The 26205-nt window shown below is 41.3% G+C and overlaps 1 protein-coding gene across 1 annotated transcript in view; it reads right to left on the reverse strand.

The window, feature by feature from the left end:
- The window catches only part of DNAH1 (dynein axonemal heavy chain 1), a 122153-nt gene that overhangs the window by 40852 nt on the left and 55096 nt on the right, over window positions 1-26205 (reverse strand). The window contains exons 30-48 of the mRNA XM_063121137.1: window positions 25258-25371; window positions 24446-24595; window positions 23835-23921; window positions 22245-22431; window positions 20612-20703; window positions 19903-20057; window positions 17450-17627; window positions 15878-16072; window positions 14553-14672; window positions 13748-13906; window positions 13018-13122; window positions 12347-12487; window positions 11383-11543; window positions 10291-10448; window positions 9938-10111; window positions 6837-6875; window positions 4204-4382; window positions 2994-3224; window positions 1704-1900 (exon numbers count right to left, since the gene is read on the reverse strand). Of these exons, the coding sequence (XP_062977207.1) occupies window positions 1704-1900; window positions 2994-3224; window positions 4204-4382; window positions 6837-6875; window positions 9938-10111; window positions 10291-10448; window positions 11383-11543; window positions 12347-12487; window positions 13018-13122; window positions 13748-13906; window positions 14553-14672; window positions 15878-16072; window positions 17450-17627; window positions 19903-20057; window positions 20612-20703; window positions 22245-22431; window positions 23835-23921; window positions 24446-24595; window positions 25258-25371 (2822 nt within the window). The remainder of the gene's footprint in view (window positions 1-1703; window positions 1901-2993; window positions 3225-4203; window positions 4383-6836; window positions 6876-9937; window positions 10112-10290; window positions 10449-11382; window positions 11544-12346; window positions 12488-13017; window positions 13123-13747; window positions 13907-14552; window positions 14673-15877; window positions 16073-17449; window positions 17628-19902; window positions 20058-20611; window positions 20704-22244; window positions 22432-23834; window positions 23922-24445; window positions 24596-25257; window positions 25372-26205) is intronic.

Below are 26205 nucleotides of genomic sequence, written 5' to 3' on the forward strand. Positions count from 1 at the left end.
TTTAGCAGCAAAAACTTTAATGGTGAAAATGTCAAAACTATGTTTCAGGTAAGCATGTGAACTCACGCTCTGTACACATATCACTTCTTTGGACAGTGGCCATGATTCAGCCTTTTAAACAGAATTACTTCTGGACGTTCATTGAAACCTTTACTGAAGAAAATGAATATGCCTTAGTCACCTCATGTTTAGACAGCTGCAACAAGCTCTCGGTACGTCTGCCCTTGAAGAGTGTTTGGAAAATGCAGCTAGTGCAAAATGTGGCAGCCAGATCTTTCTGGTGTATTCTTCTTGTCCATCTTACCAACTGCACTGACTGCCGATTTGTTTCCAGTTACAATTCAATGAGCTGGTTGTTAACCTATAAAGCCCTAAATGTCTTGGGGCCAGGATATCTGAAAGACCACCTCCTGCCATATGGACCTGCCTGTAGTTTTAGATTTGCTTCAGAAGCCCTTCTTGAGGCCCCACCACCAAAAGGCGCTAGGTTGGCAGGTAAACAGGATAGGGCCTTTTCTGTGGTGGACCCCCAACGGTGGAACTCTCTCCCTAAGGAGGTGAGATTGTTTAGTTAAGGGGGCTGTTTTGTGTTCCAGATGGCTTTTGAGTCATTTTAAATGTATTAACTCCATTCCTGGATTTTAAAATACTGTTTTTCTCCTGTTCTTAATCTGCTGTGCTACTGTGTTGGCTTAAATTGTTTTGATGTTTTAAATAGTAAACTGCCTTGGGGAACATTTTTGAGCAAAAACGTGACTCTTGATAATTTTATAAATTAATAAAATAACATATCATCAAAGCAATTGGAAAAGGCTCGCGGCTTATGTTCTCTCCTCACAGAGTGAAGATATACACCCCCACAGATACCTTTCAAAGGAAGATGGGCATGCCATGTTTCAAATAGAGAAAGAAAGGCAGGGATGAACTAGAAAGTGATAACCTCTGTTATATTTCAGCAGATCAAAGCAATGGATTACTTCACAAACGGTATGCAGCTCCCCACACACTGTGGAGGAGAAGAATTGTATATGCCTGCCCACCTGGTGCACTTTTTCCACCTCTGGGACTGCCTGACATCCACCCATTTGGTTATAATGATGACCCATCAAACCAACAATGGGAGAAGCATTGAACACAGGGAAAAAACCACGTGCAAAACAATTCTCAAAACGCCTAAGCGACTTATTCACGCTGAACACGTTTCGGGATAAAATTCTTCCTTCCTTTGCCAACAACTTGCAACAATGAGCTCTTTTGACTTTCTCCTCAGCTAAATCAAACTTTGGTTTAGCCGAGGAGAAAGTCTGATTTAGCAGAGGAGAAAGTCAAAAGAGCTCATTATTGCAGGGTGTTGGTAGGAGTAAAGGGCCCCAGAGAGGGGATTTTATTCCAAAATGTGTTGGGTGTGAATAAATCACTTCAGCACTTTGAGAGACGTTTGTCTCATTTTTCCCCGGATATAATCTTGGAATAGGAGGTATGTTCAGGATATTTAAGGCACATTGGCATGACCTGAGCAATTCCCTCCTCATTTCAAATATTAACAGTCACACAAATTGAACTTATGCATTGTGATCCCCAAACATACAGACTGCCCCACCCCAGAACCATTGGAGAAAAGCCTGCTTCAACTGCCCTGCTTTCCAGATAACCCTTCCACAGCCTGCTGGCTCAGAAATTTGTTACACGCATTTATATCTTACATGTGAGATGCTAGTTTGGTGAGAGATTGCCTCCCACTGCCACCAACACCCAAGAGAAGAGCATTGCCCAGTGCCTGGCGCAAAATACGAGTGATACGGCAAATGTGCTGCATAGCATCCATGAAGAGCACTAGCTTCATCTTGGTCGTATTGATCTGATTGTATTCCTCCATGTACTCCTCAATCACATGCATAAGCTGTGGCCAAAAAGAGAGGAAGAAGAACAGTGACTCAAAACACCACTTTGTAGGAGGCCGCCTGTGGAGAAGACTACCCAACTCTACGCGTGTCAGATCCCATGACGATGACATAGAAAAGAACGTTTACTGTTTCAGAAAGACCATTCAGTGAAAAAAACTCCATACCCCATGATCCAAGATCCACACCTTTCAGAAAAGAAGGGCAAACAATCCGTCTTTAATTACTCAACCAAAACGTTACGCAAGTAAAATCACCAAGGGTAAATTGTCGCCAAGCCCAACAGGGGTTAGATGAACAGATGGGTCAGGACTTCAGAGGATGAATCTCATCTTAGTCATGACGTCATATGATGGACTTGGTTAAGTCATCTAATCCCCCTGCCACAATGTCTCTATCTGAGCAACGGGTGTGACAAACCTTTGCCTACCTAAGAGCCTGGAATAATTAATGACTGTAATTTCCTTAGTGAGCACGAAAGGAAGCATACTGTTATCATTATTATCCTTGACTACATGGCAGTGAATGCAAAGTACACTGTTCCTTATTAAAACCTTTATACTTTCACCCTTTGCTTAATTAACATTTCCTCAGTACGCACAATATCCTTCCACTTGGGAGTTCTGCAGGAAGGGTAATTACTTGCAAAGGTCAGCTGTAAAGATTTTAATGGCATCCACTGCAGTACCAGGAACATAAAACTTGTTCTCCTTCCTAGCTTATTGCCGTCTCCAAACCTATGAACAGTGCTCAAGTCATCTGCATAGCAGATTCCCAACTGCTCTTTATTACTTGCCTGAAAACTAAAGGAAGCAGGGGGCATCTGGAGAAAGCAGCGTAATCTAGGTCTGTTCTGTCCTCTTCCGTCCAGGTTCATCTATCATTCTCAGCATGCTTCTAGAGCTCAGTCTATCCTCGTTCCACCTTAGCCTTTTTTGCACTGGAAATCATAACTACTTCTAACGCAAGCCTGCCACATTGACCCTGTGTACTGGAGGTATTCCAGAAGCTAAAGAGACTCTTTACACTTTTATTAAATGCACCCGCAGAGGAAAGGAACAGAAAAGCAGAGAAGCGTCCGAGGCAACCTACCTTGTCTTTGTCATCAATCAGTTCATAAAGCTTCACATCGGTACCAGGCATCATGAAATCCCCATAGAGAAGGGGCTCATAAGGAACGACTTCGTCGAAGGTGGTTTCCCATTCCAACATCATGCTCTTCATCAAATCATCAAACCAAGTCCGGTCCTCTTCATTAACCAGGCGGTCACGGAACACACGGCAACTCTCATGGTACCACAGCTGCAGCAGGGGCAGTTTATCCTGGCAAAGAATTCCAGCAATACACTTAAATAGTGGACTTTCCCTGGTACCCACAGGGCCTCAAATAATGTTCTAATTTGCCATTTCTGGAGGAAAATAGAAGCATAGTGGAACTCTACAGGTTATTTACAAAATAGTAAGCATCTCAGACTAAAGCTAGTTATCTTTAGGGGAGATAGTGTTGCACAAAATAAGTAAACACAGAACAGAATTTTCCTAAAAAGAAATTTGAAGTCAACTATGTATTTCTAGGTTCCCTCTTGTTATATATTACCCCTAAGGCACTGGCTCACCTCCAATGTTAATAAAGTAGGAAACCTCCCTTTTCCAACCTGATTTACATGGAAATAATCTTTATAAACTAACAGGAAAAAATTGGGAAAGCTGCAAGAAAAGATCTGTGGATAAACCCATGCATCCCAATTTTGCTGCTACATATCTGAGGTGTTAGATACATAGGAAGCTGCCTTATACTGAGTCAGACCATTGGTCCATCTAGCCCAGTATTGTTGACACTGACTGGCAGCAATGGCTTTCCAGAGATTCAGGTGGGATTCTTTCCTTGCCCTACCTGGAGAAGCCAGGGATTGAACATGGGACCTTCTGCATGCAAAACATGTGTACTATCACACTGAGCTATAGTCCCTCCCTTGGACACTCAGATAAATCCTGCCTTTTTCAACAGATGCTGCAGGCTAAAGAAGTCATGAAGCAGGGTGGCTCTGGGTGAATTATACAGATGCGATTCACTTGCCGCTGCCACCAAAGAGGGAAAAGCTATCCCAGAATTCTGCCCCAGATCCACCACAACTACAGTCCATGCAACTCCTAGATAAAAATAGAATACTTTTTGTTTATACTGGGTAGTATAAAACGCACAAAAATGGTAACTGCTAAGGAAGTTATCAGGAAATGCTATGCAATTTCTATTCAACTGGGATTCCCACCATAGAGCAGATATTATGAAAGGAGGACTCACCACAATTTTGGCAGGTTCTGCCATGAGCATCCCTTGGAAAACCTTGGAGAGATCCCTCAGATTAAAGGTATAATGAGACTTTGCTGGAGTGGGCAACAGTTGGGACGTGATGGTTGAATACACTCGTATGGTGGCATCAACAAGTGGTTCATTTAGGTCTTCCACTTGAGGGCATCCAGCTAAAAAATTCAAAAAATCCTGATCAGCATTGCAGTGGGGACTTTTCAAAACAGGAAAAACCAATAGGGATTACATAAAAATAGAACAGGCTGGCTTGAGACTTTGGACTTCATCCCAGAGTGCAGGACATGGAATAATGGGCTCAAGTTACAGGAAGCCAGATTCTGGCTGGACATTAGGAAAAACGTCCTGTCTGTTAGAGCAGTACAACAATGGAACCAATGATCTAGGGAGGTTGTGGGTTCTCCCACACTAGAAGCCTTCAAGATGCAGCTGGACAGCCATCTGTCAGGTATGCTTTAAGGTGGATTCCTGCATTGAGCAGGGGGTTGGACTCGATGGCCTTATAGGCCCCTTCCAACTCTACTATTCTATGATTCTATGGCCTGTTCAGACAACACGCTAAGCCATAGTTGAGCCAAGAACCCTTTTACAGCAAATGGTTAGTGAGCATGTTTAAACCGTAGTTATGTAGCCACCGTGATTAGGGCTGGTTCACACGACACACTAAGCCATAATGTTTAGTTTAAAATTCTTAACCTCCATGGCTTAGCGTGTCGCCTGAACAGGGTCATAGCAAGATTATTGTTGGAAAAATAGATTTACTGCTATCTCACAGAAGATATTGCCCATTTCTTCAGCCTACATGGTTGATGAATCTGCTGTTGGAGCATGCCTTCTGGCTACCCCAGATTTTGTTCTGTTCAATTTGTACAAAATGTGGCTGCCCGGGGGCTCTTTGGTGACAGCCAATTGGATCAGCTCATTATGTTCCTTTACCACCTTCTCTGATTAACATGTTTCTTTTGGGGCTCAATTCAGGCTGCTGGTTATGACCTTAAAAGCCTGGAACTAGGCTGTCTGAGTATTCCATTCCACTTCTGAGGTCCTTCTTTGAGTCCCGCTGTCATAAGAGGTGCTGTGGGTGAGTAGGAGAGATGGGAGGTTGTGGTTGTGGCACCCAGAATGTGTAATAGCATTCAAAGAGACGTTGGTCTAGCTACTCTGCTAACCATTCTTATATCAGCAGTGAACCTGGTTTTATTTTGACAGACATTTTCAGGACATGTTGCCTTTTAAATTGGTTTTAAATTACTGTTGTTTTCCTGCCACTGGATTTGTATTATTTTAGATTGCTTAAATTGGTTGCTTGTTTGTCATTGTAATGCTGTAAACTGCCTTGATTACAGTCAATACAGAAAGATGGGGTAATTTTTTTAGCATGTATGAAGAATTGAAATGTTACTCCTTAACGCACTTAAATAATATTTTGCCCATACAGTCATGGTAGCTAGAGAATGATGAAAGGCTGTGTTTTTTTATAGCCTCCCAAACTGTTACTGAAGGACAGCCCTTCTGTGTTAGTTATTTTGAGAAAATAATTAAAGAGTCTTACTCATTTTATATTAATTAATGAATTTAGAAACTAGTTGGGGAAAGTGTAATGTCATTAATTGGCTGACAAAAAAAAATGGTGATATAAAAGGTTAAGAGGACTTTAACTGGAAAAGGTAGAAAAGTATAATGGTATCCTTTAGATTTAGAATTGTACGACTGATAACACCTAGGGTCAAAAATAACACATTTTAATCCACCATACACAGATTTTAGCCTATCAGATAACAGCAAAGTGTTTTGAATAATTAGCTTCAGGCAGCTTAAAATAATATTCTTTATCATAGAGATGAGGGATTCCTCTGATTTAATTCTACTTAAAGCACTTCTAACCCAGCTTTTTACAGCTGTTATTCCTATATGAGGTTAACCATTGACACAGCTTCTATAGGGCATAATTTATACTTTAGGGTCTAAAGCCATTGGCCATGTGTACAGGGGTATTACACCAGCATTTTTCACAGCAAACACATAAATTAGGGATGATGATGATAATAATAATAATAATAATAATAATAATAATAATAATAATAACAACAACAACAACAACAACAACAACTTACCTGCCTTTCGGTTTGGATCGAGGCGGGGAACAACAGTAGGTATAAAATACATAAAATACTCCTAAAAGCATACTAAAGGCATTCTAACATTCCACTGGATAGGCCATGCATCTGGAGACCCAATCCCAAGCAAGATTCCCAGACACATGTACATGGGAGTTTAAACATATGTATATATGCAATGCATTCATATATGTTATCCACAATTTTCCTACTTCCTTCAGAAAACACTAGTACAGCACTAGTGTACATACCCCAAATATGTTTGCAGCATTAAGTATGGAACTGCCTTACATAAGCCAAGCCTGGAATACTTAATTTTATCCTTCATTTTATTGTGACTGGGAAAATTGACACATTCCTAGAAGTGGCAAATAGTGACCATTCACCTGTGGGATTTGGTCCAAATCTTTTAGCTACTTTAAGCAAATAAGACATTTTCTCACAGCCTTAAATACTGTAGATGATAAACTAACTTGTACTCAGGTTACTTACGGACTGGATCTCTGTAACATATTTCTCCTAGTCGTCCAGCTAAAAAATTAAGAAAGAAATATAAAAGAGTTGACATAAGACAGTGAGAAAACAAAGCCATAAGCCTTAGTAGACCTCTGTATGCAGTTTGGTTCTTGCAAGAGAACTGCGTAATGCGATTGAACCGAACTGCATGATGAGATTGGAATAATGTATGTGCCTGTATGTGCTGTATTTGCTAAAGCTGCCATGTCTGCAGGAAATGCCTGTTGGAATGTCCGACTGTCAAGGGCCAGATCTACACCAAGCAGGATATAACACTATGAAAACATTTTGAAAACTATATACGGAATGTGACATGAGCCCCAACAGTTGTCAATACCATTATAAACCATTTTAAAGCTGTAGTGTAGATCCTGCCAAGGTCTCTTGACAAAGTGGAAGAAAAATAGGCTAGCTGTTGATAGAAGAGCTGACCATCCAAGTCAAACTGACATAACCAGAAGTGTTATGGGCTATCTGTTGATAAGTTTTAATGAAGAAGTTGTTTTTGATCTGTCTTTGTTTTCTGTAGAGATTTTATTCTGACTGCTAATTGGTTAATATGCTAGTATGTATAAATATGCCTGCTTTTCAGAATGTGAGCTGGGAAGTCCTTTGTCTGCATGACTCTCCATAGAGCTGTATTACGCTCAATAAAACAGAGTTGCCTTACAACTGAAGTGGGATTTTTTAAATCTCTGACAACAGATACATTTGTCAGTCCCATGCACAGCATTTCTTTTACACAGACAATTAAGCAAGGGCATATCTTTTTTGACTTTACGCAGTAAACACATGGGACTGCAAAAAAGAAAAGAAAAAGTAAGTTGCAACGTATCCTCACCCCCTAAGACAGGAGTGGGGAACTATTTACAGCCCAAGGGCAGCATTACCTCAGTAGAGGGCAGGGCCAGAGCCCAAAGTGGGTGTGGCCACTGGTAGCAGTGGACGGGAACACCCATGCGCTCTCACACCTGCACACACCCTTCATACAGACATACGCACACTATTCACACACACATGCCATTCATATGATACATACACACCCTCGCCAATCAGCTGGGCAGCGTGGGGTGAGGAGGCTATGGGGAGGGAAGGTTGAAACCCATGATCTCCCCCACCCACTGTCAGTACTCAGCCAATCAGGAAGTACAGCAAGCTGATGATGCAGGTATAGCGTGAGCAATGCTTGAATTGCCAGCTGCTTGCATTTTCTCCCTGCACACTAATAAAAGGGAACCTTTTCTCAGTGCACAGAGAGGAATCCAAGTGAGCTGATGATCTAGGTAGAGATTACTCTCTTCCTGGATCACCAGCAAGCTGTGTTTCCATTCTTATGCACTAAGAACGGAGCCCTTTTCTCCATGCACAGAGAGGAATACTGATGGAGCAAGGGAAGCCTTTGGCTGAAAGCGCTCCAGGGGCCTTGAGGCAATGGCTCCCAACTGAGCTAGCTTCCCTCTCCCCTCGGCCTTCTCCAAGGAACATGGCTTTGAGGATGGGGAAGGGCCTTGTCCAGGGCCTCAGTGGACTGGATGGAGAGGCCTGGTAGACTGGAGATTCTCCACCCTTACCCTAAGAGGAGTACTTTTGTTCAGGGCTCCAGTTAGCCTAGAACAGGACTGAGAGCAGTCCTGGAGAGCAGGGACTGTTTTTCTTAACTGACACCCAGGGAAGGGCGGTGGCTCTCACAAGTTCTCCTCAAGCCATTTGCAGGACTTTTTTCTTTCTTTTACCTTATAAACTATAGGTATATTTCCACATACCTAAGGAATCACCCTACGTAGAAACCGCTACCTTCTCTTTGGGTGGCCCCATATTCCTTCCAAACTGAGAGGTGCCTGGTAAAAGCTAGCATACCTCATGTGAAGTACAATGAAGCTATGGTATTATATTAGGGGGGAAATGGACTTTATTTTCGAATAGTTTGTTGTGGTGACTAATTGGATGAACAATCAATGTGGGCTTAGAAACTGGGCCTTAGTCTACCACATTAAAGAGGAAATATCTGTTACGGATACAACTCAGGGTAACTTCCTTGGGTAATTTTTTCTAGATTTACTTGAGTACAGCAGAAATATATTTTATCAGGGATTAATTAAGTAGTATAGGAACTTGTTATAATATACAGCTAAAACTACAGTCTCTCTCCCCACCAAATAAAAATATTTTGCATTCTCCTTTTACTGACACTGATGCCATTTTTCTTACTTCACTTCCACCAAGAAAACTGAACAGAAAATCTAGTCTAAAATATTTAGGGAGATATTTGAAAGCACTCTGCCTTTCCACTGGAAAAATGGGAAATAAATAACAGTGGTGCCTTGGAAAGCCTACCTATTAGAATGTAAGCCTATGCGGCAGGGTCTTGCTATTTACTGTTTTACGCTGTACAGCACCATGTACATTGATGGTGCTATATAAATAAATAATAATAATAATAAATAATAGTACATTGTGTCTGGAATCTCAAACTTTGTCAAAGCAGCACTGAATAAAACCTAATAAATACCATGTGAAGTATGCAAATACCACTGCATGCATTGTGAAATTAAGAACTTGGTTTCTTCATTATCTTTCAGGGAATTTTGGGTTAAACCAGGTGTACACAGCTTGTTACCCATGAAGCCAAATGTAGTCTACTAGCATCATGTACATGACAAGCCCTGTTTTAGCAGTTTCAGGCACGCAGCAGTGACAGGTGGTTTATTGAGCCCCTGGCACGTCACAATATATGGCTGGTGGGCTGCATTTGGCTTTGTGACCAAGGCAGATCCGACAATTTAACTAATTATATTTAGCAAATAAAGATATACAAGAAATTCAAAAGTGAGCAGAGTATCAGCAACAGAACCTACTACACAGCATGACCTTACTTTGTATCTCTCAAGATCATTGATCACCACAGATAGTAGTCTAAATAATATGGCAGGGAATAAATAAGGGTCTCATGGAGGAGCAGTAATATTCCCCTTCAAGAATCTCTCACGATTCTATATCAAACATTTCTCAATCACAGAGCACATCAGAGGCTAATCAAGAAAGAAAGGAAAGAAGAATCCTGCATCCTTATAACCCACCCATCCAATTGCTTAAAATAGTGGAGAAGATTTTCTTCTTGCTGCTATCCTCCATTTCGGTGAATGAGAGATAGTTGAAATGGCGGGTGAGGCGTGGGGTGACAGCATTTCTTCCTCCACCAGGTGGTCCCATGGCACCGACAAAGTTAATATCTACCAGCTTCTTAAAGGTACCTGACAAAACATTCCAGAGAAGAATGACAGCGCATATAAATTTCATGTCTCTCCAAGAAACAGGGGGGTTGGGGGGGGGGAACTATATACTAGTAACTAGAGGGAAGTTACTCGAGTACTAGCCTGGCTGGCCTGGAAAGGAAACCATTTTATGTACAGAAGTTAGGGAAAGATCATACCGATTTGTTTCCTATCGTACCAGCCGTCATGATCCATCCACTGCCGAAGGAGCTCAATGGGTGGCTGGGCACCATAGGTCTCCAATGCTGGCATGTTTAGGTCATCAATGAAAAATATGAAGTACCTGCCAAGCGGAGGGCCAAAAACTCCCTTGCGCCTGTATATGTCCAGACAAGAATAAAAATTACTGAGTGGCACACATACTGAAAGTGTTCCAGTCAAGGTCTTTAGTACAATTCAAAAGCAATATACTGCATAGACTGAACGTGGAGCTGCACACCTTAATAAAGTTCTATATCTTATATCTATCCCAGCCACCCATTTCTTGATAGAGGAGAGCCACGTGCTAAGAGACACCTGGGGGGGGAAAGTTCACGGAGCAAATTCTGTCTCATGAAATACAGATGTCTTATGGATGGGGCAATATGAACGAAATGTAATGTGATGATCCTGTTGCCTGGCTGAGGAATCCGTGTATAATCCATGAATGATTACCAAAAAAAAAAAGCTTTAATATCTCAAGTGGAGAATATGCTTTTCAGCATTTCAATATTAGCTGGTAGAAATTCAAGAGCTTAGCTTTACAACATGCAGAAAATATATTGCATATGAGCTTTCCACTAGAGGTCAGGAGATAAAATAATCAATTTTGAATGGCAAAAACTAAAATAGCAGTAATGCCACAGAACCTAATGGATATGAACAAAACTGCCGAACTCAAGGCAGTTTCCATAAATAGTTAGGCCCTAGGGTCTGTGAATCTTTTCTGTCAATAAGGTCAACATATCCAGTGGTTCAGGAACAAGGAGGAATTCCCAAAGCTGTATCATTCACTGAACATTTATCCAATGTCAGTTTGCTTGTCCTGTGGAGGTGCTGATCAGCCTGCCAGATTGCTACTGCTCCTAGGATGGGTAAACAACTAAACCACTTCCTTAATATTTTCGTTCTTCTTTTAAACTATTTATGTTTTTATGCTTAACTTCTTCAGCAAAATTGGAAACATGGATAATTAATAATAAAAATAAATGCAATAAATATGGAGAAAATAGTACATCAGAAGCAGCATTACTGTGACAAGAGAGTTTTACCTTTTATCCAGCTTGCTGTCAATGAGGTCTTGGGTTTGGTTGGCTGAGGTTCGAGCAGAGAACATCAGAAAGTGGCTGATATATTCTAGCGGCAGGTTCTTCAGAAGCTTGTCTGCTATAGTGAGGGTTTTCCCTGTCCCCGTAGGACCAATACAAAGAACCTACATTTGGAAAAGAAAATTGTCACCACTGGATGTACAGACTGTAACTGCACTTTCCCACTTCCACTTGCCAACTTGGAGGGTGTCTTCATGGAGCTGCTTTGCCGCTCCTTCCAGGCGAAACCCCATGGTATCATAACTCCAGGATGGGGGTGGGAAATCCCCAAGGCAGGAGGGAGTGCGGGCTTTCCGAAAGCCATCTGGTTCGCTGAGCCTGCCCCCTGCTTTTTGCCCAGCCTCCTTGCACTTCTGGCAACCAAACGGTGGCCACAATCCACCACTCATCATGAATTCAAAGCAAGGTCACCACCAACATACAGAAGAAGGATGGTGATGACCTCGCAACAAATGGAAAAATTGCGGTAAGTCCGCTACTTTTTTAGTGCACAGTTTTGGGGAAATGTTCCATGATGGCTACGAGTTGGCGGCTGCATTGTATAACTGATGCAGCACCACTGTGCAGCCACCATGGGGTATATAGGGCACATAGACAAGCCCCAGTTGGATTTTTGACAGAATACTGGGACATTGCCATCCTGACTCTACAAGGTTGTTCAAACTGAGCCTTTGAGATCACAGTGTTAACTGGTGAAACAGATCCGAACACAAGATGCCTTTCAGATGGGGGTGGGGGTGGGGGAAGCAAACCAGAAAAAAAGAGACAGTTCCATGAAAATGTTATTATCTGAGCAGTCATTCTTCTGGCTGTTTGAGCAAAGTGCTGGTGCTAGCTTGATAGTGCAAAAGAATGTAGCATTTGCTACAATGCTAGATTAGCCCCACTTGAAATTCAGGAAACCTACTGGTTTATGGTTGGTGACTAACATTTCCAACAGGTATGCCATCTGGACTGTGTTCATTGTGGGAACAATAATGTCGCAAAAGCTAGTATCAGGCACCATGGTAAACTCTGTACAGCAATCCATCCAGTTCTCCCAGTACACCTAAGAGACAGAGAGAGATAAACCGAAGAAGCAGATAAAGGCTTAAAACATCCTATAATTCCTTGATACAGAAATGGAATACAGATTGAGGTTTGTAAGTGACCCTTAAGCTGCAGCCCTGTGCAAAACTTCCAATGCTTTTGTTCCATTAATGTCAATAATACGACTGGCTTTCACCAAGTTCAAATTACCTGAATCGCCACCTTCCTCCAAGGGTGGGGAGGGGGGATTTGGCCCTCTTTAAATGAGGGTTTGATCTGGGCAGGGGAGCCAACAATTCTGAATTGGTCTGGGAGAAGGGGAAGGACGCACTAAGAGAGATTACTGTGGCAGCACTTGTTTTCTTTTCTTCTTCTTACTTTTTACTTTAAAAATGATGTAAGATGCATTGCAGGGAGAAGCGGCAGCTGGATCTCTGCAAGGCAACTAGGCTTGCAGCCCCCTCCCCCCATTATGTATATTTTGAACATGTGTGCATGGGGGGGAGGTCATTTGAAAACCCCCACCCACCCAATGAACTTCTCATTTACCACATTCATTTCATCTTCATCCTCCTCTTCCTCAAGGCTGCTAATCCCAGCATCATTCAAGTTATAGTCATAGACCAATCCCTCTTCTGGGAACAGTATTTCAATCTGTGGAGAGGAAAACCGATGGTGAGCATCACAACTAGGCTTCGGTTCAGAAGGGGCAAATATGAAGCTAGTGTGGAGATGATTTCAGAGAGCTTCCTTTATTTATTTATTTTATTACATTTATATACCGCCCCACAGCCGAAGCTCTCTGGGCGGTTTACAACAATTAAAAATAGTAAACATTAAAAGTATACAAAAATTAAAAAAAACATAAAAACAACAGTATCCATTTAAAAACAACAATTCTGGGGTCCATTAAAAACAAACTTAACGTTGTTAAATGCTGTTAAAATGCCTGGGAGAAGAGAAAAGTCTTGACCTGGCGCCAAAAAGATAACAATATTGGCGCCAGGCGAGCCTCATTGGGGAGATCATTCCACAGTCGGGGGGCAACCACTGAGAAGGCCCTCTCCCTTGTTGCCATCCTCCGAGCTTCCCTCGGAGCAGGCACTTGGAATTACGTTTATTTAATGGAAGTCACTATATTTTGCGGTATCCCCCAATAATGAATCAGTAACCCTATTATCTGTCCTTCTGAAAAATGAAAACACACGTTCTGGAGATGCAGAGGCCCTCTAGCAGTCATTAGCAACACAGAGATGATAGCCCATTCCCATCAACTTGCCTTCTTATCTGACATCTTCCTCCTTAACCATGTGCTGAAGGATACACGGCTTTGGGCATCCCCTGTCCCTCCCACACTCCAGATCAAAGCAAATATGAACCAGGGTTCGATCAGTTCACCAATTCGGGCTGTCTTTTCCGGGGGTATTCTTTTCATTCCCTGAAGATTCAATTACAAGTACAAATGTCATATTAGAACTGCTCCAATAGTTAGTGATGAAATGAGACATGAAATAATCTGCTGAATTTCTCTAAATTCCCCCATTTTATTGTTTGGGTGCCTTTCTTGAAAGGAGGTCTACACTGTTTGGACAAGAGGTCCATTGAACCCTAGTTGGTTAGACTCATAACCAAGTACCTGGCCATCAATTTCACTGTGCCCTAGCATTAACCTAAAAGCAATTTAACATCTGGGTTTTAGTTCTAAATCAGACCCTGTCTTGTTCAAAGAGAACATAGAGAACATAAAATCAAATCTTATGTACAATTTCTTTCTTCTTCTATTTCAGTATCAATAAATGCTAAACTTATCTCAAAGTCATGGAACTGCTATTGCACCTAGGAACTTACGCTCTTGACATACTCATAGGACAAATCATTAGAAAGTACAGAATGGCTAAACACTGTGAATTCCAGTGTAACTGTCTAAAATCTCTCTGAAATTGCCCACAGAACCCTGTTGGTCTGTCTGTCTTCCTCCCTCCCTTTCTTTCTTTAATATAAATGCAATTGTTCTGTTGGACCCACTTGCCCATTGCAATTTATCCTTCTAGGAATGTGAGCATCAATAGCTACAACAATCCTACCTCAATGGGAATGAAGGGCTGAAAGAAACAGTCCATTAATTTCAGAAGACTCCTTGTCAGGTTAGAATCCGTTGAGGCAATTATCTCCTTTACTGAACTCCGGACAAATCTTATAGATTCCTGAAAGAATTAGGGACATCCAGATTTAACTTTTCTCATATTTATTTACCAGCTTGGTGTTTCACAGAGGCCTACACTCTTCTGACATCACCACTATTTCAAAGAATGCTATCAATACTCTTCACCTCAACCACAGAACAGTCATTAACGGGGAGAGATGAAGAAGCCTCCAGGTTTCCTAAATTCAGGAGAACTTGTAGCAGGCTGCTCTTTTTAGAGATGGTTTTCTGATCGTAGTGGGGGTCCACATTTGGTGCTCCCAGTATACATTTTCCCAACACTGATAATAACAGAGGAGGGGGAAACTTGCAGCTTTAAATTTCAAGCCTGCATGTTTGCAAGCTTCCTGCTTGCAACTAAGAGCAGCTCCAGAAGGTAATCTGGACCGGGGCTGTGGCAATGGAGGAAAAAGAGTTTGAATCCTCTTCCCAAACACACACACACTCCTATGCCACCGCCCTGATCCAAATCAGCTTCCCATGCAGCTGCTTTTACAAAAATAAAATTATATTGGAGGCTCCAAACACAGAATTCCGGTGTAATGTGTAGTTTGGCCCTATGTTTAGGCATTAAAGTGATTGTATACAGGCGTCCTTGACAGGGCAAGGCTGAGTTTTCAAAGCTATATGTACTTCAGGGTAACATCACACAGGAAGAAAAAACTGTCGCTGACTAAATTTAGTGGAACTGGAAACGACTAGGAGCATTTTCATGTGAGGCTTATATCACCATTGAGACTTTTCCCTGTTACTAACCACTGGAGAAAAGGTGCTGGAGAGGTATGCAAGGCGAGCATTCTGGACAACGTAATTTTACAACACACGTTACAAAGTGACTGAAGCAAGAGCCCTGTTAAGTCCCAGGTGCAAAAACACCAAAGGTTTGTATTAACCCCAGGGTGTTTATACAACTGTCAAACCCACCAACCATTCTGTGTGGGATAATTCTGCTAATCTTGGAAGTAAATGACACAAGGCTCAGAAAAAAAATATCTTGCTGCAATTCCAATTAAAATTAATTGGGTTGTGGGAGAGTTTAGCTACTGCACAGCACAGAAATTCCAGACACCTGAGTAACTATGCCTACTGGCTTCCCTAAAAGTGCTGAAGGCAAATATGATAGGATCATACCTACGGCTGGCTAAACTCTGGATTTGACAAGATTTTGCATTGAATCGAAATATTAGGTATACTGCAGTAGAATACCTCTAGGAATCTGCTGAAAAGGGACTCCAGCTGCTCCGAAAATGGCTTCATAATGTCCGGAATCTTCTTCAGCCAGCATTCAGTGAAGGGCTGCAGTCCCAAAATGCTGGGCTCCAGGTATACCATGCCACACCGGGAAACAGTGGCAGGAGAAGCAACAGCTAAATCCTGCACTTCAAACATCATGGTCATGGCCTAGAAGTCAGAGGTAAGAAACCACAAAGTTTCCCCAGCTTTTCACAAACGGTACAAAGGTAAACTATGCATCTCAAGTTGTGAATGTGATGTTGAGCAGGTCCAATGTCCGGGGTTGGCACAAGTGGGCAGGAGCAAAGGGCGCAGAGGCTCAAAAGGGCCCATCCCTGCCCCTGAGCCTACTGCAGCAGCTGCCATCCTCCTCCTCATTTGACCCCGCTGTTGGCAAAAAGAAGCACTGAAGCTAATCCTGCAGGCCCCATGGTGCCCCTTGTAAGTTACATTTTGATGAGTAGTGACCTAAACAAATCAGATACTACCATTGTGGGGGACAGAGCCAATGAGAACACAGACCAGTCTTTAAGTTGCTCCTGTGCCCTCATTGGCTGTGTCCCCGTTTCCCCCCCCCCCCGCACCCTAAGGCAGTATCTGATTGGTTCAGATAGCTGCTATTCAACAAAAATGTTTTAAAATTGTGCCCCACATGGCTTTCAGGTTTGGGCAACGAGGCCCTGCAGCACTTTGCCAGCGAGCGGGCCAACTGAGGGAATCACCATCACCCCGCCCCCTCTGCCCCAGCCAGGTTTTAAAAATGAGGAGGGAATGTTGGCTGGCTGCCTGGATGGGGTGGTTTTGGCAGCCAGTGGGTGGGAGGGTGGCTTTGGAAGCCGGCAGACAGGCTTTGGGCGGGGGGCAGCAGCAGCAAGTGGGCAGTTATTCAGACAGCAGTCAGATGTTGGTAGCAGTGGGTGGTGCAGTGAGTGGCTTAGGCAGCAGGACTGATGTGGAGGGTCCCTAAAATGGACCCTCGTGCATTTTAGGCAACCGGGATTCTGTATTATTGACAAACACAGTGCTGAACAGCAACATCCAGCGCAAACACTGGAGTTGTGATCTTAAACACACTAACTTGGGCATATTCCACTAAAATCATATTATTTCATTTTAACTAAATCCCTCCCCCCCCCCCCCCCCGGGCCTCAGAGATAAGTAAACTATACATTTCAAAAAGAAGAAGAATCTTCAGGACTTGCTTTAGGCAGCCTGAAATATTTCTTTTGGCAAAGCATTTTTTTTTTTTTTTTAGCTGGGTGACAAAAAACTGTGTGAAAGGTTTGGGTCAAATTATGCATAAAATATAGCAATTTATTTAGGGAGAAACCGTAAAAGGTTGCTCCCATAGAAAGGACAAAAAGCTCCAATGATTGGCCATGGAGCAAATCAGCCCGTGGACACATATCAGGAAACCATCCTCCATTCAGGGAGAATTTTTTGTTAGTAAACAAACCTTCGAATGACTCAAAATGTGTTCATACATATGTGGCTGGGTGTTTGCAGAGGTGCCAAGAGACAGAGAGCAGGAAAAGAGGTGCATACCTCTGTTAGCTTAATGATTTCACCAGAGCTAAGGCACAACTTCTTGTTGTCATCCAGCACAGTGTTCATATTTTCAATCCAAACAGCATCAACTGGACCATCAAACATGTACCATTTCTTTTTCTGATCACTAGCAATGGCTCCCACCCGGATAAGAGCAGGAAGAATCCCATCTGTCCTGTGAGGTGGGAGGGAGGTATACAGAAGTCAATCAAACAGTTGTACACCCTCCTCTAGCAATGGCCTGTATAATTTAGGAAAACATCATATAAATTATCCAAAATAGATCTGCAGACTCCAGTTGTTTTAAGGATTATAGAGCAGAATCCAAATTCTTTAAGAATAAAGTCTCCCATTTGGTATCTTGGTAGGAGCAAGTGAAGTATGAATGCGTGCCAGAAATGTAAAGGCCCCCAATGGCTACTGGATGTAGTCCAACATTTTATCTCTATCAATAAATTATCATTGCCATCAATGTAAAATGGTTATAATTACCATTCATTTTTGTTTATCTAGACACTGAGGACATGGATGGTCTTTTTTTCCTTTTTCTTTTTTTATAAGATCAAAAGAAAATAAAACCCTCTGAAGCCCAGCTGGAGGGAACAGATGGTTTTATGCCTGTAAACGAGTTTTTTGTGGGTATTGTCTTTTTTGTCACACTGCTGCATTTGTATGCTGCCCTTTGGGCAAAAACTGCATTGTAAATAAGCAGTCACACTTAACTAGAATTTGCTATGGAAAAATATTCCATAAATATGCTCTTTAGAAGGCTTCAGGGTAAAATGTAAGAAACGTTGACTTGGCATAGCTACTCTATGAGTTCTTTTATTAATTTTAATGCATTTATGGAATTAGGCCCTGTGTAACAAAGTATACATTTGGCACAGCAAAGGAAAAAACAGTATTATAGTGGAGTTCCTCTTGGGGCTTTAGTTTCATGGACATCTCTACTACTTCACTCCTGAAAGGGGTTCTGTGAGTGTAGTGAACCATAGAATTCATCTCATCAATCCAAAGGGCAAAACTTTAAATCAAAGTGTGGCAAGATGTTTTAGCTTGGGGTAAGGTGAGAAAACTTTTCAGGACTGTTCTACATTCTTCATGTATAAGATCATAAGAAGAGCCATGCTAGTTCAGAACAATTGTCCATCTACTCCAGCTTCTGTTCACACAGGGCCAACCAGTTGTCAAGGGGAAACCCAGAAGCAGGTCATGAATGCAACAACAGCCTCCTACCCGTGTTCCCCAGCGACTGGTGTACATAGGCATACTGCCTCTGATATTGGAGGTAGCACACAGCCATTAGGACTAGTAGCCAGGAATGTGTCTAACCCTCCAGGAATGTGTCTAACCCGCTTTTAAAGCCATCCAATTGGTGGCCATCACCACATCTTGTGGTAGTAAATTACATAGTTTAACTATGGCTGTGTTCAGACAACACAACAGTCAATGGTGGTTAATACTCAAATTCAGGGTTGGTTATCAAGGGGGTACTCCCCACTTGACATGATTATAATCAACTGTGGAGTGGATTAACCCCAGCGTTGAGTTGACCAATAGTCAACTATGTGTTTGATTGACACATCCCCTGCCCTCTCTCCACCCCAGTCCTCCCGCTGGTATCCCATCAGCCATTGAAAGGTCTGCCAAATGGACTAAAGTAGCAGCCACAGCTTTGCTCACTCTTGCCAGAGGACTCTCTAGGCAGCCGAAATAATCAACTCAACAGGGCAAAATAGTCCACAGAGCCTGACAGACAACATGCTAACCAACACTTGTATACCTACTCAACTCTGCAGAGTGTTGTTTTTCTCCGTTGGTTATTTTAGGAAAATAGTCAACCATGGGGTGTTTTTTGCCTGACAGACAACACAATAACCAATGGTTGACTATTCAACTAACAGTTGACTTCTTAAACCACCATTGGTTATTGTGTGGTCACAATAAACACAGCCTATGTGCTGTGTTAAGAAGTACTTCCTTTTATCTGTCCTAAATCTCCTACCAATCAGCTTCATGGGATGACCCTGGGTTGTAGTATTATGAGAGCAGGAGAAAATGTCTCCCTATCCACATTCTCATGCATGATTTTGTATCATATGTCCTCTTACTCCATGTATGTAGAGGTCATCAGAATAAAAACCATGACCCATGGAGTAATGAATAAAGAGACACGTTTGCAGATGTAATAGATATCAAATTCCTAATTCTCGTTAGGTTTCATGATCCAGCCAAAGTTAAACATTCAAAGGCCTATGGATTTTGATGGAAGATAGGTAAACACAGTGCTTAACTTTGGCTGGAACATGTCCATATGTTTTCATTTTATTGCTAAGACACAAGAAAGGCTTTCTACAGTTTTGATTTATAAAGAGTTTCTAATTCCTAGAAAAGGGACCAGAGTGGACTACAAGCCATCTAGAAAAGAAAAGGGAAGTTTTTACTTTTACCATTCATGAGTTAACAAGTCAAACTCTCCATACAGCTGGCCCATTGTAATAGATTTGGGATTCAATATAAAATAATTGACAGCTTCATAGTTTCCACCACTGACTGAAGGCCGACCTTTCAAAGAAGTCATAGCAGCTGCCAAAACTTTATAGCACTGAAAAAAAAGAGTGCAAAGGAATGAAACATCATAGCGTGTGTTTTAAGACTGAAAACAAAGACAATCCAAACTCACCATGAATCTACAACGATGAAGAAAGCAAAGTAGTAACAAAAGACTTTACCCAAGGGTTTGACATGATTAAGAAAACAGGATTATAAAACGCGAACACTGATCACAACAATGGAAAAGGGAATGGACTCCATTCTTCCGGAATGTTGCTGAGTTATCTGCAAACATCACACGGCAGAAATCCCACTAAAGCTGTGCAGGATCAAAATCATCCATTCCTGCCTTAATGAGGCACTTCCATAGCGCATGTAAGTTCAGTATATCAGTTTTAATCCTAGTGTTCTTATTTCAAAGCTCTCCAATGCAGGCTGCTGTTATACTTTGCAAGAAAGGATTTTTTTTCTGTCTCAGAACAAAATCTCCAAGCACACAGAGGCTGGAAGTGTTCACACCATGGGTGTTAGTGCAGGAGGAAATCTCTACAGCTATTTCCCTTTCCACTGTTGACAGCATCACCAAGAGTCTTCTGCAGACCTTACCTTAGTTTTTCCAGAGCCTGTGGGCCCCACCAACATGAGGCCATGCCGTACCACAGTAGTTTCATACAGCTGGATACACTTTGTCACAAAACCTGGAGCAAAAAGATTCAGAATGGGAATGCCTTATAGTTGCTTTCACTGGCTTATAGGTCTGTAGATTCAAGCACCAACTGCATTGGAATGGCTTTTGAACCTACTAAAGCCAATAGCTCTTTATGGCTCCTCCACACCACAGAGGAGCATGTTAGTTTGTTCCTTACATATCCAGAGAAAGATGTCAGCATAGCCTACTATGTTACTATTAGTCCACATTTCAGAATTCAAGGAGTAATACACTACACACACACACACACACACACACACACACACACACACACAAAGGGCCTTTTTGTTTATGGCACCCTGACTTTGGAATTTTCTCCATAAAAAGGTTTGCTTGGCACCAAGTTTGCTTTCTTTTCAGCATCAGGTGAAAACCTTGTTATTTGCCCAAGCTTTTTAGACTATACAGGAGAGAGATGGGGGCTGCATTCTCTTGGGATTAATACATGGGGGGCTGAAACCAGCAGTGAGCAAGGCCACCTCTTTTCTCTCTGTTTCTCTCTCCTCCTTCAGTCAATTGCCTCTTTCTTCCCTCCTCCTCCCCATCCAGCAGTCTGCTGGGGGAGGGACAGATCCCTATTGCCAGAGGTCTGAACCCATTGTGTGGAGAGGGCTTGTAAAATTAGGCTGAGTGCTGGATGCCGCCCTAGGGCCACAAGTTGCCCACCCCTGTTATAGAACTCCCCGGCTCCAGTGTAATTATAATTTGCTCTGATTTTAATGCTTTAATCTTTAATTGTTTATGGTTTGTCTTGTTATCTTCATGTATGCTGCTCTGGGAGTCCCTTCTGGGTAAAGAGTGGGGTAGTATAGGTTAAAGTAGAATAAATATAAATAAATAATAAACACACACATGATCAATGGCATCAAATTCTAAGTGTGCTCTCTTAGTTTCACTGCTCAGAATTTGACCCAAGGTTTAGAACACAGCAACATCCAGATATCCCATGCAATTTGGGAAACAAAATGAGAATGTGTTTGTGGTTATACTTTGCCTTTGAGATATATGAAGTCTTCCTCACTGATGTGGCTCATATTTTGCATTAGAAATAAATGGACCTGAACTACCTAATTTTCCAGTAAGAAAAATTTGTAGGCTCTGGACCACACTATCACAGCATTAAAAGGGATGTCTCTTTTACTGAGGCTGCAATTGTATATCCTCTTACCCAGGAGTAGGCCCCATGAAATTCAGTGGAACTTAACTTTGAGTAGACATATACAGAATTACACTGCTATTTAATTCTTACAATTATATCCCATCTTTCTTCCATGGAACTCAAGGCAAAGTTCACAGGGTTTCCGAATGGTTCCCACTCAGGCACTGATTAGATCTATCCTATGATTTGAGATTGCTGAAGGTCAGGTTGTAGCTCGCTACTGTGAGGACCAATTCCCAAAGTCCTCTAGAGACTGACATATTTTTCTAAGAAGTCAGTGTTTTATAGCAAGAGTGACATTTTTTTAAATGCTGCAATGGCGCAATATAGGGTGAAAATATACAGTGAGACTGTGCTCCCTTTCCACTCACCATCAACATCCTTCAAGTTGTCTTTGAGACAGTATCTGTGAATTGCTTCCTCTAGGATGCCATAGTCAATAGGTTCCTCTTTGATCATGGGAAACAGGTCAGAAATGATGCCATTGAAAAGCTTGAGATCATCCTGCAGGAACTTAGGAACATTGACATCCTTGATGGCCCTTAGGCAAATCAGTTCCTGCAAACAATTAAGAACAGAATATTAGGCAAAGGATGCTTCCTTCTCCTTTCTTGCTTGCCCATCACAACAATCATGTCTAGCCTCAATAGCAAACTTTTATATTCTGAAATCTTTAATTCTGTAGAATTACCTTCTACAGATCTACTAATTTCTGTGTTTTGGTTGATAGACAAGTGAAATTAGGACTACTCTTTCCAATTGTATGTTTTCTTGTTCCAAATATCTTTAGGTAAAGTGATAAAAAGTGTGTTTGTGGGGAAGTGGGGGCACTGACGTTGCTTAAATAATTTGATCAGCAATTACGATTAATTAAAAAATTAAAGTATTTAGTAAAATAAGCTAAATAAGCTTTACGAGAATGAGCTGCAAATGAAATGTTTAAACGTACAATTTTTAATGCACATTTTAATGTACAAATCTGTTGTAGATTAAAATGTATACACACACCAGAACAAAACATACATGAAGTTTAGCCTAAGCATACACCAATATTAAGTGATTTTAAGATTCATTTGGAAATGGGATTTCACTGAATGAATATATTAACATATACTATCTAGTTTAAGTGGCTTTACCAGCAGCATAAATCAGGGGGAAAGGTTAACAGAGCTATACTATGCATGTTTACTCAGAACTAAGGCCCACTGTGTCCAATGTGACTTGCTACCTAGTAAGTGTATATATGATCAAAGCCTCATCTTTGTGATTACAAATGTGGACTCAGCCCTTCCCTGTTTTAACTCTTTCCGCTTAGTTTTTTGTTTGAACATTTTTGTTGTATTATTCAAAAATTGCAATAAAAAAAGAAATGAAATGTTAACAAATGTTCTATATAAAAAAGCAAGCCAAGGGTGGAAGATATCAGGGCTCTGTATAACCAGTGGGTAACAACTCCATATCTTCTGCTGCTTTATTTGTTTTTTGTTTATTGAAATTAAGCATTTCTTGATTAGTTAGGATTATGCTGATAGTTTGTTAGGTACATTGTTATTAGGCTACTGAAATATTATTTATTTGTTTTAATAAGTTATTATGTATTTAGTAGGTTTATTGAATTGTTTGTACTGCTATTATTTATATTGCTTTTCTGTTTGTGCTTGCTGTTAGCCACTTCTGTAGGTTTGCCACATAGAGAGCTTCAGCTATGGGGTGGTATATAAATGTAATAAATAAATAAATAAATAAATGAGAATTGGGCTATAAATACTAAAAGGCAAGTGAAAAATGAAATCTGTTGTGTAAAAACTGATTCGAAAGGTTCTGAATGTAACAGGGGCAGTGGTGTTTAACTATTCTAGATCTCTTTCCTTGGTCATTGTCATGCAGTGCAAAGAGACATCCTAGTTGACAATGCAACACAACATGTGGAGCCCTTTCAAGTGAGACTTTCAAGGACTTGCCTCATTCATTGTTGGATTTTCCCTTTTGAGATTGCCAGCAGCTGAAATCACAGTCTTCACAGCTCTCATTCCAAAGTCATAGTGATCCTGTAGGAGAGATATGGGAGATGACAATTGGGAGAATAGGAACTGAAATGGAATGGCGAGCATCTAATCAGTTAGGCATGAGAAGGAAACAAATCTGCCAATCTCCTACTCCAACTGTAGCCCACCCTTTTTTCTAAGAAAGCAAAAGGAATGAGAACCTTTACATAGCTAGTCCTATGCTTCAATAGTTTTGCTGTGATCAAGGGGAAAAGATAGAGAATTGAGAGGCAGAAATAATATTTTCCTTTTTTAAGTCCCTGTGTCCTCATAGAGCAATTCCTTGGAAACAACTTAAAGTAAATGAAACCAGGGCATGCGTGAAAGCACTGATAGGATTTCATGAAATCCTGAGCTAAGGAGGATCAACATGGATAAAGGACAGCAGTGAAGCAATGAAAGTGAAAAGAGAATATGGAACTTCAAGCCCTAGTGTCAAAGCAACAACTTTGAGTTACAAGATGTAGCCAAAGGAACTTCAGAAATTCTTCCTATGTTAGAAAGGATGGCTGGGTGGAAATACTGACCTGGGAACTGAGTTGTTCAGAAGACAGTTTGAATGTAGTAGTGATCTTCTTTGCCAGAACTTTGGCTTCATTGAACCCAAAGGAATACAAAGAAATCTCAGCAATCATAGAGTAATCTGGAACCATCATAGCCACAGGACGAAAAAGTGCCTGGAATGGATACATTCATCATGAAGAAGGAAGCCACTATGTAGGTTTACTCTTAACAATCCTTGCATATGGATGGGAGTCAATTTATAAGCAATTTGCATGTAAGAATTTATCAGCACTAGCAGCAGCTACTGTATGATTACAAACTGAAGACAGAATCTATGAAATTAGTCAATTGTACCCCAGATTTTTTTTTAATGTTTGGGATTTTTAAGTGCGGAAATACCCACTATTTGGGGTATAATCTAACATCCTCTTGCATAGTCAGACTTGGTAGTATTCAGAAACTCTCCCACTTGCCAATGTGAATAGAAGAGATTTAAACAAAGCAACACACACACACACAAAAAAAAACCCACTGGGGGGCTGAGATGGTATCTGCTGATTTTTTAAAAAATCCAAAATCGAGTTATACACCCACCACAACTGCTGAATTTGGTGAAACAGAACAATGTTCTGAATGTGGGGGAGGACTATTTGCTCCCCTCAAAATGACACATTCTAAATTTTGTAATTCACCACCACCACCACTGATACCTGCAGACAAATTCAGTTAATCAGAATGCAGATGTCTCCTTTTATACTATTATTGGTAAGTAAGTGAGAGCTGTTTATAATGAACTGAGTGAAGCACCTGGCAATGTACAGGAGCATTTACTTACCTTTAAATTATCTGGTAGCTCTGTGCGTCCAGCATAGCCAGGATTCATTGTGATGAAGACTGCACAAGATGGAACCAGTGGGATCTCAGCTCCTTCAAATATGAAACGATCTACCTGGATAAAAAATGGTCAGTCTTGTAATTAAGAAACCATCTTTAATTCCACAGGAAGAAAATTGTTTTGTAACAAAACTGATAAAATTAATCCTAGGAATTCATTAAAATTGTCTTACTGTGCTGATACAAAAATGGATATCACCCAGTAGCAAGTTTGTAATTCTCATCATGCCTGGCTGATCAGAAACCCTCAGAATCCAGTTTCACATGCAGCAACATTCCTCCCTTGTAAGAACCAGGTTCTCACCCACTGATTGCCAACTAACTATTGTATTACTATGAAGAAACTATGATCTAGGTTGTACATAATGACAATACATCAGTTTAAAAACTGATGAGTTGTTGTGCACGACCAGATGTGCTGCCTGCACTTCCGCTTTATGCAAAATCCACGATTAGCTCCTTCGAAGGTTGTGCACCATGATGTGTGAACCTGGACCAGTGGGATGTTTAGGGACTAAACAGCCCTGGCCCTGTTCAGAAGACACCTTAAACAAAAAAGCCTTAACCACCATGGTTTAAGGTGTCTTCTGAACAGGGCCCCTTTGATTAACTCATGGTTTATTGTTGGGTTAACTGCTGGGTTGTTTAGCCCCTAATCAATACAGTGGTCCATTGCACAACCTATGAAGCTGATTGTGGCTTGTGTGCTAAAACTGAAGAGGTGGGCTCTGCTCTTGGATGACAACCCATCGGTTTATAAACCAATGGATTGTCACAGCATGTGAACAGCATGTGAACAGGGCCTATTTCTCCAGCTATAAACATCTTCCCAGCAATGTCATGGTTTTAATAAAGTAGCACCTGAACAATTACGAGATAAGTCAAGCAT

Source organism: Elgaria multicarinata, chromosome 3, assembly GCF_023053635.1.
Source record: "Elgaria multicarinata webbii isolate HBS135686 ecotype San Diego chromosome 3, rElgMul1.1.pri, whole genome shotgun sequence".
Lineage (NCBI taxonomy): Eukaryota > Metazoa > Chordata > Lepidosauria > Squamata > Anguidae > Elgaria > Elgaria multicarinata.